The sequence below is a fragment of the Poecilia latipinna genome, unplaced genomic scaffold (genome assembly GCF_001443285.1).
Source record: "Poecilia latipinna isolate Pla-1442-1.1 unplaced genomic scaffold, P_latipinna-1.0 Scaffold946, whole genome shotgun sequence".
Lineage (NCBI taxonomy): Eukaryota > Metazoa > Chordata > Actinopteri > Cyprinodontiformes > Poeciliidae > Poecilia > Poecilia latipinna.
In genome coordinates this window covers 187,787-199,698 of record NW_015113562.1, presented here as the reverse complement: position 1 = coordinate 199,698, position 11,912 = coordinate 187,787, and the positions used below count along the sequence as shown (strand labels likewise).

The following is an 11,912-nucleotide window of genomic DNA, read 5'->3' as shown; positions in this document are numbered from 1 at the left end:
ATCAGTGACAACTGCTCTGCTGAAAATGATTCAAACATGGGATTACCTTGAACTCAGAAGAAAATCTTGGGTGTATATCTATAATGTACACAAATGTATGGGTGGCTGAATCCATCACTGTCGACCTCAGACATGCCCGATGTGTACTCAAACACTTCTTCTACTAGTCTGCACTTGAAGCTGCAGGCATGTTTTTCCTGATGTTTCTCACTCTCAAGTTGAGTGATCCATGGAAAAAAATATATTAAAATATATAAAATTTAATTTATTTAAGTTGCTTTACTGTGTTGGAAGAGAGCGTTCGCTCCATTTGTCACCAAAGACCGTTTTCTTACTTTCCCTATTTTTCCACGATTGTCTTCCTGCAGCTTGAACAAAAAAAAAAACAACAACAAAAAAATCCCTCTGAAGTAGCTTTGCAGGTGGTCATGAAATGTGTTGGTTTTGTCAAAAACATACCTTTTTTGTGTAACATACCAGTATTCCCCTTCTCAGCTGTTCGCAAACTAATCTACCTAAAGATGCACTGTTGAAACTGTATCGACATTGATTGTGTTTTTTCAGTTGCCTATAGTCATTTTTATTTCTTCAAATATTTCAGTTTAATATTGCAAACAACTTCACAACATACAAAATGAATATTAACCCAGAAACATGTCAATGTTTATATATATATATATATATATATATATATATATATATATATATATATATATGCTTTTTAAATATATCTTTTCCTCTGGTGGGGATAAAAAAATAAACAGCAAAGCTTTGACAACAGCACCTTGACATAGTATGTAATTCCAACATTACCTTGAGAAGTTTAGAACAGTAAACAGATAATTTTACTTGAGAGGAATCTTCTGTTGAATATGTGAGCTGAATGATTTTTTTTTTCTTTTTTGGTCAGCATCATATCCTTTTTTTTGGGTTTTTTTCTTTGAAAGTGGAGAATTTCTGAATTCACAATTGAAAGCAGCATGCAAGCTTTTGAAGATGGAACTGTCCTCTCTCATTCCTTGCCCGTGTTTTTTTTTTCCTTCATTTTCTAATTCTTGGCAACGTAAACAGATCACAATGTCTCCTTCAATGTGATATAGTAATTTAAACTGGGCGCAAATGACTGATCAGATTTTTTTTAATTGTTTACAAGGTCATGAATATGTTCAATAAATAGACTGTAGTATCACTTTACTGTATAAACTTCATCTTTTTTTACATGCAGTCCATAAAATTTTCATTTGACGGAATAATTTACCCTGTTATGTATATATACAAATAGATATTTTCTCTTTATTCTCTTTTTTAAACTCTTCAATAAAATCTATACATTTTATACACTATCTCCCTCTTTTAATGGTCAATGTGCATACACATGAAGTGTCTATCCTTATAAACCGCCAGCCAATCTTCTTTTTGCTATCCATGGTGAGCGCTCGCACGTAGGACTGGGTTGTCCTGCATTGGGATGTATAATGCCGCTTGTCTATTCCTCTGCAGCCGTCCTTTGTGTACCCCATGGGGTTGCATTTGGTCTCATAAAAGTATTGCTTCAGTTGACCATTGGGGACAGGGACCTTCTCCATGACGGTTACTGTCTGCCCAGACATGTCTATCGCCGTCTTTTTATCCACAGCTGTCACCCACTGGCTAATACTGTCACACACACTGAGCTCTCCACGCCGCGAGGGGTCGGAGTGCCGCCGCACCCTCATGGACATGTTCGCAGCATCCAGATAGTTTTTGTATTCCTCCAGGAGAAAGAGCAACGGCGGCTCCAAAGGCACTTGGTTGCTGATCATCACCCGCGAGTTGTACAGGTCGACATCCTTGGCCTCTGCGGTGGCCACGGGCGACGGGCCCCCACCTCCCTGGCTCTTGTCGGCCCCCTGTCCCAGCTGCGCCGCCTCACCCTCCACCTCCAGCAGCTCCTCTATCACCTGCTCGAACGTGTCTGTGAGCGAGGGGAGCTCCTCGCGCTGGCCCGGCCCGCCGCCACTCTGTGGAGTCCCATGGCCTCGGGGGGCCGTCGCAGCAGCGCCCAGGTAGCCTTCCGTCCGATGGCCCCGCATGCCCGGGGCGTCTCTCAGGGGCGCAGCTCTCATGCAACTGAAGTATGAAATAACCATAGTAAGGAACAGGATGGTCATCACTCTTCTAACCTGGTGGAACTGGAGGGAGAACAGAAAGAGGGAAGAGGACAAGACGGTTAGTGAAAGAGTATTTCTCCCAAAGCTAGCCCCTTCTTGATCATTAATGCATCACTTAATCCTTTTTTAACACCCACAACTCTTTGTTTGCATGCCAAAAAGAGAGCGCTTTAGAAATACCACAACATGTTTTTATCAAACTGATAATGGCACCGTGTCATCAGTGCTTTCAAACTGTTTGCAAACTGTAAATCTATGTGAGGTCTGGCTTAGATTTCAATTTGTTGGCAGCAAGCGCACCAAAGCTGTGCTGAGCATCAGAGAGATGAGAGCGAGAGAGAGAAAGAGAGACTGCTTATTATTAAAGATAAGAGTGCGCAAATAGATGCTTGAAACATCCTAACAGGCTTGCTATTATTTATGAAGGGGTGTGTTACAGGGTACAGTGAGGAATGTGCAGGCATGTGTGGTTTTATAATGGCCCCAGCTATCACTCACCCTTTCTGCATCGGTAACTGTCTTGTTTTAAAAGCTCACACTGTGTGTACTCTTTTTTAGCCTCGTTCTGGTAGTTGGAGTGGTTGTTTAAAGCCCAACAAACAAGAACTCCCCAGCATCAACATCTCAGTAACCTCTCACATGACCAGCATCTGCTGACAGACTGAGAAGAGCGGCTAATATTGTGTTTATTTCAGCTTTGGCAAACATTGCCGCTGCACTGCTACACTGTTTGCACTACAAACTGGTCTGCACAGCAAGACCAGTCTGACACCAAACCTTGTGGCCATGAATGAGGAGCTTGAGGTCTGTTTTTAGGAGGCCTGGATCCACCAGAGACAGATTCACACATAGCAGATGTCTCAGACTCTAGGCTTCCAGGGTTACTGTCCTGCAACTTCTGTTGCAATCCACCTGAACCAAAGAATTAGGTCATTAGCAACCCTCTGCAGAACATGGCTGCTTACTGAAAGACCGGGGAGACACTGAGAGATTGCTGGAGACCAGCTCTGGAGGGCTGGAGTTTGAGACTCCTGCTGTACACCAACCTTCTCAAAGAGTCACAACGTAACCATTGTGCCACAACAGACAAAGAGAAAATGCTGAATACACATCCATAATTATTGAACTGCCTGAGCACGTTTGCATCCCTTACCTCCAAGAAGCTCTAAGACTCACAGCGGATCAATGAGCTGGTGAACATCCGACAGCCTGAGACATTAAAGCAACCATAAATATTTTGAAAAAAATAAAAATAAAAAATAAAAAATCTAGATCTTGTTTTCCACTGGGACTCATTTAAAAATAGCCTGGCTGATGCTTTGACTGCACTCCGCATGTCCCAAACCTGACACGGCCAAAACAAGGCGAGCAAGCCCACTCCCTGTATCCACTGAGGATGGACACAAGACCTATCCAGTAGGAAGAAGAAGAAAAAACACATCCCCACCTTAAAAGCATTTGTTTCTTTCTTAATTGGTATCTGGGGCTGTGGCTGCAATTAACCGACACCACGGTGAGTGCCATAGAGATATCGCTGCTAAAAATAGACGTGCAGGGAGTCTCACAGTCTCTATTCAGAATATCACATCCTTCTTCTTAATGAGCCACTCATTCCCTGAGCTCAGTGACGTGCTCTTCCAGAGTGTGAGTGTGTGAGATAGAGGGAGGGCATGGGGAGGGGCTGGCTTCTGCGCGTGTATGTGTGTGTGTGTGTGTGTGTAAGGATGGGGGTATTTTTTTTTTTAATCTTCGCAACTAAAACAACAATGGGGGCAAAGGCCTTGGATAAAGAGCTAATTATCAAATTATCACTGCGGATTGATAATAAGTCCCGCCGATCGTTTCAAGCAATATTCCCGTTCACATGTCGAGGGTTTTCAGTGGAGATTTCCCAGCACAGAGAGAATCATCTAGGTTTACGGGATCGAGGCCAGTCACGAGCTTTATGTGTAGGATGCATTTAGGCTGATATTATTATCAGCATTGCGCTCAAGTGGTTCCACTTCCACATGAGGGGAAATGACGGCAGAAAGCAAGGGGCTGATTACTGTCAGGCGTCAAACTTCATGCTGGAAATGGTGCAGACGAGGAGTGCTGCATCTTCCGTAAGAGACCACAGGGGTAATGTTGCAGTAGCAGGGGCGGGTGGGGTAGGCTAGGGTAGGGTAGGGTGGTGGAGAGAGTGCCAGCGTCATTTCGCAGCATAACAACCGCGGATGACGTCTCTTCCAGGTCTCCATAGGGGAGAGGATGGAGGGGAGGAGGTTGCTGGGGGTAATGCCACTCAACAGTGCGCAATTGCCTGCCTTTCCCCTGGGTATCCTCACACCGGGAACAACAGATGATTTTATTTCTATCTCTGTGATTTCCTGTTTCCATCAGGACAATCAATATGGCTTACGCTCTCAATCAACATCCTGTTAAAGCGTGATAAAGCCAATGAATCATTTAATTGCTGTGGGACCAGTGGAGAATCGGCACCTTGCATCTGCAAAAGAGACTAAATGTGACAAATACAATAATTCAGTGTTAACACAATGAGGATGAGTAACACAGCTAGACGGGAATTAAAAACAGGGCCATTAGATGGCAGCTCCCTGAGTGAAGTACAACCTCCTCCAACCCAGACTGATTAAAACACCATTTTAAAATGAAAGTTCAGGTAAGCACACAGTGAAGTGAAGTTTCATCTAAAGGCTCCGGCCATCTAAATATGAGTCCTGGGCTAATAACTTAGAGCAAAGGGGAAATAAAGGCAGGCAATAACTGCTGTTTAAACACGCCTTTATCTATGACACCACACCCCGAACAATGGAAGCAGGTGAGTGTTTGGCCTTGACGTCTCCAGATGACCACCTGTTCATCCACTCAGAGAGAGACAGAGAGAGAAAGAACGCGACTGTATGGCAGGGATGTGTAACTTACCCTCGCCTTCATTCTCCGTGCCAGGTGGGGATTAAAGTGATAAATGCCTCCTTTGACAGTCGCTGAAAAGTTTCTCCAAAGCATGAAAGGACTAGTAAAGGCCGGTATTATTGCACATTCAGTAGCGTTCCCTCGTGTCAGCACACTTTATGGCTTCATCCCTGCCAACTGCATGCAGGATACCTTAAAAGCCATTACAAAGCAACATAAACAGCAGCAGTGGAGATGAAAGGACGAAGTGTGCCCTGCGTATTTCAATAGAAATGTGCGCAGCGTTGACTCTTTGCCTCCCACCACAGTTCCCCCATGGGCATACGTCTTTCTTTAATTCCTCCAGAACTGTGGCGGGCAAAACTATTAACTCAGAAGCTATCTTTTTTCTTTTTTTCATACTCAACATGCACAGCCCCACGGTTCCAAATCCTTCAAGTTTTCCTGAAGAAAACTGCAAATATTATCACCCAAGAACCCCCTTATGTGCCACAATGCAGCACTTAAAAAGGCATTCAGACTTAATTGAGTTGTCTGCAGTAATGGCTGACACATGTGGAAGCTTGCTTTTCCTGAGCTCTGTTTTCAATCCAACGCAAGATTTGGAGCACGTTTAGTAATAGATGAGCTTCGCCATAGATCATACCTGCCTCCTGCCACAGAAACGGAGAGGAATCCAAACACACACTGAGTGATTTATGCTACCCAAATTCGTCGCCTCCTCTACCCCACTCTTTTTATCCTTTGATTTTTAAGCTGACTCTCACATTAAGTGACTGATGCAGCTTATGTGTTAATGCACAAAGCTTCCTGTGAAGCCTGTACGATAAAAAAAAAAGAAATCTATAATTCATTTTAACCCCTGGACAGTGAAACCCAACCACTGAGACCAGAACCAAGAGGCCTTTAGATTGGAATGAAGATGGCTGCAATTCTCATACGCTTACACTAGATGGCGTGTGAGACCGTGAAATAATCAGCGCTTCAGCTCTTGCGCCTCATGTTTTACCTTCCCACAGACAGACAGACAGACAGACAGACAGACAGACAGACAGATAGATAGATAGATAGATAGATAGATAGATAGATAGATAGATAGATAGATAGATAGATAGATAGATAGATAGATCTCTACTTCCAGGTTTAATCTTGCAGTCTCCAGTTGCAATTTATTTTTCCCACTAAGCTGTCACCAATGTGGTCAGTTGTTTTCCAACACTTTGGATTTCTTTGTTGTTTATGTCGTGAAGTTACTTAGTACCACCACACCACACTGAAGCCAACAGTTTAAGTTGGCCGCAGCAGGGCGTTTTTGGGTCTCGGGTGTCCTATAAAGTCTTAATGAGTCCATCAATTTTTTTTTATTTTTTTCCCCCCCCTTCTTCCCCCCCCCCCTTTTACAGAAACAACAAACTAAAACCGCGGCAAATGATTCATTTCAGACCACGGCGGAGGAGAGTATTTATAATGAGCGGAAACAGATAAATACTGACTTTCTTGAGCTGTAAGAGGTTTAAACCGCAGTAAAATGCGAAAACTTGGCGGGTTTCACGCACACGCAGTTTAGTACAATAGTCTGCTTTATTAATGGAATGAAACTGCTGGGCTTTTTGCATGAGATTACATCTCCTGAGCCTGTGCTCTCCGCTGGAAACCCAATCAACATAATAAGTGCGTTTTTTATTAATGAACGGCAGGATAAGGTTACACATATCCCTTCTCGGGCCGCGGCGCTGTCTGTTCGCAGGATAACTGGACTTGATCGAGCTACTTTTAGAGCCCCCCTCCCTTCCCCATCTCACCTCACATACACGCATATACACACACTGTCTGCCCCCCCTCCCCCCCCTTTTTTTATTTTTCTATCTCAGGAGGAATAAAACACATTCAAAGTAGTTCAAACTTATTCTGGTAAAGCAAAACAAAAAGAACAACCCCCCCCCCACACACACACACAAAACCCTCAGCCTACCTTTTACTGCCCAGTCGTAAAACAGACCATTCAACAGGATTGTGGTGTCATCTGGGATGTTTTGGACAACTCCCTCAGTAATTTGCTTCAGAGGTGTTTTCCTCTCTGCAACTCTCCCGACAGGGGGAAAAAAAAAGAAAAAAAAAAAGAAAGAAGAAGCTTCGGGATATCTCTTCAGCTTTGGAGCAAATAGATTAAATTATTGATGGTGGAAATTGCACGGCTGAGGTAATGCACTCCCATGGCTGCGCGGCTCGTTTGCGGAGATCGTCTGAAAGCGAAGTTGTCGCATGCCGAAGACGCAGCAGAGGCAGCGGCAGCAACTGCAGCAGCAACGGGGATGAGGAGACCTCTGGAGCTGAAATGAGGAGCCTCTTTGAAACTACTGTAACTTTACTACACAATGACGCTGCAACATGTGACCTGCCGCTGGCTGACTGGTCGCCGCAGAACTGCTGTCTAAACAGCCCACAGCCGAAGCTGTTAATGCGCTTCCAGCGTGCATTACGCGCTTTTGTTTGTCCTCAAACCGTGCAGCCTGGGTCCACGCCATAATGTCTGGGTAGATTACAAAGCAACACCGAAGCCTCTCCTCTTCCGTATATATATTTTTTCTTGGTCGGTTTTTTTTTATTTTTATTTTTTAGACAGTCTATGGAGGAGGAATATTTTTGTGGGGGTTTTGCGTAACAGCGCGTCTCAAGTCGTGATACACTACGTGCCATTTAAAGACGCCCTATTTGAGTAAAATTAGATATCCAGATGGTTAAAATAAGCATTTTCATGTTGGCATCTGCACACAGTGAGAGGGCTGGGTGAAGAGTTAGACTATTTCTTAATGGTTTTGGACGTTTTTATGCCACCTTAACCAACTAACGTTTCTCAGAATTCTCAATAGTGTTCCCATTAGTCATATCCTGCTACATTAAAATATGAAAACCACACAGTAAATTCGTCTTATTTTTTTTATTTTTTTATTTTTTGGTCTTTAGGAGAGCAATATCTCAAAGAAACTCTGGCTGATGCTCTTCAGCAGGCAGAGTAGGTTATTCTAACCAAATGTAACCTAAACAAAGCTTTAGAACAGCTCTGGTTCCTTAATACTTCGCCCACATATGAAACAGACTGGGAACAATTCACCATCTTCATCAACTGGATCCAAATGAAGATGTCAGTGGAGGCCAGGTTGTTCAATGGTGGTGATGAACACTTGGAAATTCCACCTCAGATGAACACAAGAGAGAGAGAGAGAGAGAGAGCATACTGGAGGGATAGCTAGTTATCCCCCTGGCTTGGCCCCAGTCTGGTGCAAAGATTAATTGTGATGCGCTTTGCTGTATTGCCATCATGATTTTTCCCTGCATGGAGCTCTTGTTTGGCATGCGGCAGTATGGGAGTGGATGCTCACACCTGCTTAATGAGTCACTCCCACCTCCAACACACCCGGGGACATGCCAGGATAGATATAGCCCTCCCCGAAGGCACACAGGAGATGAGGGCAAACTCTGGATGACAAAGAGTTGCATCAGCAATCACTGAGCGACATGACTCCAAAGAGGGTTTTACAGAAAAGAGAAAAATGCACTCCGCACAAGGGGGCTGTTCCAAACAAGCAATTCATAAATAAATCACTTGGCATCTCATTAGAGGAGTCAAAACAACAACATGGTCTCTCTTACGTTTTTTTTTTTTCTTTTTTTGCAACTACAACACTACTGAAGGTGGTTCATCATGAGAAGGTTCAGTCTGGGATTTCTGAATGAAAACAAGGAACAATGAGCCTCTTTTTCACCGGTCACATAGAAATCTATAATAAGGAAATCAACTACATTCTTCTGCTTGATATGAGATGTTGGACTTCTTGAGATACAGAATCTCTCAGCACTCCGTTTTTTTTTTTTTGAATGAGGTCTTCTGTCTTTGCGGGTCTTAGGAGCTGGATTCTGACTTCATACCATGCACAAGAACTGACAACGCCACACGCCTGTACAACCTTTCAAGGCTCCTCTTGCCAATGGCAGCTTGAAGCTGACAGGTCCACACCACCAAAAGCTCCACTTAACAAGTAGAATTATGCCTCCTTGTGCAAGAGGGGGGAGCGGGGGAAAGAGCCGTGTAACACAGGCGAAATGACATTTTGTGAAATGTCATTTTCGCTGGGGATAAAGGGAGGCGACGAGGGTATTTTGATCAAAGTGGAATTGCATTCCTGCTCAAGGAGCAAACACGTCAACTAGGGAAACATTTTGTAAGAGGCCGAGTGACGTCAAACGAGTTGAGAGCCAAAGCTGGAGAAGACTATGAGGGAGCTTGACAAACCCAGTCAACTGGGTCCTTTAAACGGATGCTGAAGTCAGGAGCTAATGTCATCCCTCCTGTGATGACAATAACCTTTAATGTAATCATGAGGCAGCCACAGCAGACTAGTTTTCTAAGCCTCAGATATACCCCACCTCAGAAACACACACACACACACACACACACACACCATCATGCAGGGGATACATTACTTCTATCCTGTTAAACCCTGTCTGTCCCTTCTCAACGTCCAACAAGGTTTCTATGAATGAAAACTCACAAATCGTACCATACTAGTCTCTTGGAAGTGTTGAAGTGTCTGTTATGAGCACAAATATGGTTTGTTATTCAAATCTGCTGGTAAATCAAGGATGTGTTGCAATTTGAACTTGTCTGCCTTGCTTTCTTTTTGGGGGTTTTAAATTAATCTGAATGAACTTTCATACTTTTATGTTTTGCAGGAGTTGCTTGAATCCAGTGCTGCATGGTCACCTGCTGGGAGACACACGTGAATGGTTTACTGGCATCATGCAGGTCTCTCTCTCTCTCTCTCTCTCTCTCCTTCTCTCTCACACACACCCACACACACGCGCATACACACCACATCGTGAATCCTTGTTGTCCCGCAGTGCTCCGAAGCTAAATATCTTAACTATTACTCCACTGTGTATTAATAACTAATCGTGTATTTTTCTTTTCTTTTCTTTTTTTTTGTCGACGTGAAACCCACAATCACGCCACTAAATGACGATAATTAAAGATGCAAAATAAGGTGCAGAGCTTTGCCTCCTTGCCAGAACTTGTTTGAGCAAGTCTGTTAATTGGACGGAGGTGCTGGTGATGATGAAGATGATGGTGCCGTGACTAAAGCAGAAGCACCGCGGTGGCGGCGCGGCGGCGCGGCGGGCGGTGCTGCCTACATTTCCATAACGATCAAGATTATTAATTTTAGCTCTAAATATATCGTGACGTCCGCTAAGCCGTGAGCTGAGATTTCCGCCCAAAATAATCAATATCCTATTTATTATTTGCATGAGACATCAGCCCGGATTAAAGGACTGGCATTTCATGAATGAAAACGTTGCGGCAACGTGGGCAGTCACGTTCCAAGTTTGATCAAAATGTGAGAATCACATCTAAATTCAAATCAACATTTTTGCGCCGACTTGATCACAAAACAAGGCCCATATTTGCATTAACATAAAAAAAATAGATGGAAAAACAAAAATTATTTAACACAACATTTTTCTTTGCGCGCATTTCTATGCAGGCCTACCGAGAGATTTTATTCTGATTTATTTCTTTTTATTATCATTATTATTATTATTATTATTATTATTATTATTTTGCAATGAAACCTACCATCAGGTTTGTTATTGACGCCCACCCCAACTCTGCAGAGCTGAGAGTGCACAGAGAGAGAGGCAGAGAGAAAGAGAAAGAGAAAGAGAGAGAGAGGGAGAGAGAGAGGGGGGAGATTCTCGGTAAAGATAACACACGCGGAGACGCACGCACACAGGCGCGAGCGCAAGCGGGAGCACGCCCGCACACAAGCGCACGCAGCCCCATTTATGGACTGATCCGCTGACGTACATTGCAGAAAAGTGCTATAAAAAAACCTTCATACATACAAAGTGTGTCGTGCCACCCCACAGACCCCTCCTTACCCGCCTCCGCTCATCCCTCCTCCTCCACCCAACACGCCCACGCCCACACCATAATCCCACGTCTCAGTTGAAATAGGAGGAGGAGGGGGGTGAGAGAGAAAAATAAAAATAAAAATACTGCTACATGACTGGGAAATATGCTGGGGAAATATTAGATTCAAAAACAAGGCCGAGAAATCCGATGCAATGTTAATATTAACAAAACATGATGCATCGGTGAATAATAATAGTAATAATCATAATAATAAAAAAGGCCGAAGATTTATTTAAAGTGCCACAGTTTTAAGACCTGATTTTGTTGTAATCTGAAGCCTGCGACGCGTCTTGATTAAACGAGTGCCTTTATGAGTGTCGGGCAGCCTCATAAGTAATATGATCTATTTTTGGTTTCAGTGTCTAAAAGGCGTCAGTGTGCAGAAACCGATCTGCTCGCGCTAATTGCATTGCTGGGTAAAAAAGAAATGGAAAGAAAAGAAAAGAAAAAAAAATATACCGAAAACGCCGACGGAAAACACCCATATTTTAAATGCAATTAGGAATTTACTGGACGCGCTCATATTTATATGAGGACGCATCCTGGAACGAGGAGTCTTGATTAAAACAGGGCGTTAGGAGGAGATGATGGGGGAGGCGGGGGAAGGGTTCTCCTCCTCTTTCTGTTGTTTTTGCCATGCAATTGCTTCGTCTTGGATCAGAAATCTTAAATCTTTGAGCAAATGAAAAAAAGAGAAAAAAAAAGATGACTGAGAAAGAGACAGGGAGCGAGAAAGAGGGAGAGATGTGAAGAGTGGTAGTGGAGGGAAGGGAAGGGGGTGGGGGGGAAATAGGCAATATCCACAGATTCTGTGCAAGACGATTTTTAAGGCTACAAGTCGTCCAAGAAGGGAAGAGAGAGAGAGAGAGAGAGAG

General features: G+C 43.6%; 1 protein-coding gene across 9 annotated transcripts in view; it reads right to left on the bottom strand.

Annotated features, from left to right (window-relative positions):
• Positions 1–929: 929 nt before the first annotated feature.
• Positions 930–11,912, bottom strand: part of bdnf (brain-derived neurotrophic factor) — a 17,869-nt gene continuing 6,886 nt past the window's right edge. For 7 of the 9 annotated variants that reach the window (XM_015049433.1, XM_015049431.1, XM_015049427.1 and 4 more), the window contains one exon: positions 930–2,171. In XM_015049433.1, the coding sequence (XP_014904919.1) occupies positions 1,341–2,150 (810 nt within the window). In that variant the 5' untranslated portion in view covers positions 2,151–2,171 and the 3' untranslated portion in view covers positions 930–1,340. Of the gene's footprint in view, positions 2,172–5,075; positions 6,112–7,038; positions 10,569–11,912 lie in introns of those variants that run through there. The other 2 variants (XM_015049432.1, XM_015049425.1) reach the window with 2 other exon arrangements.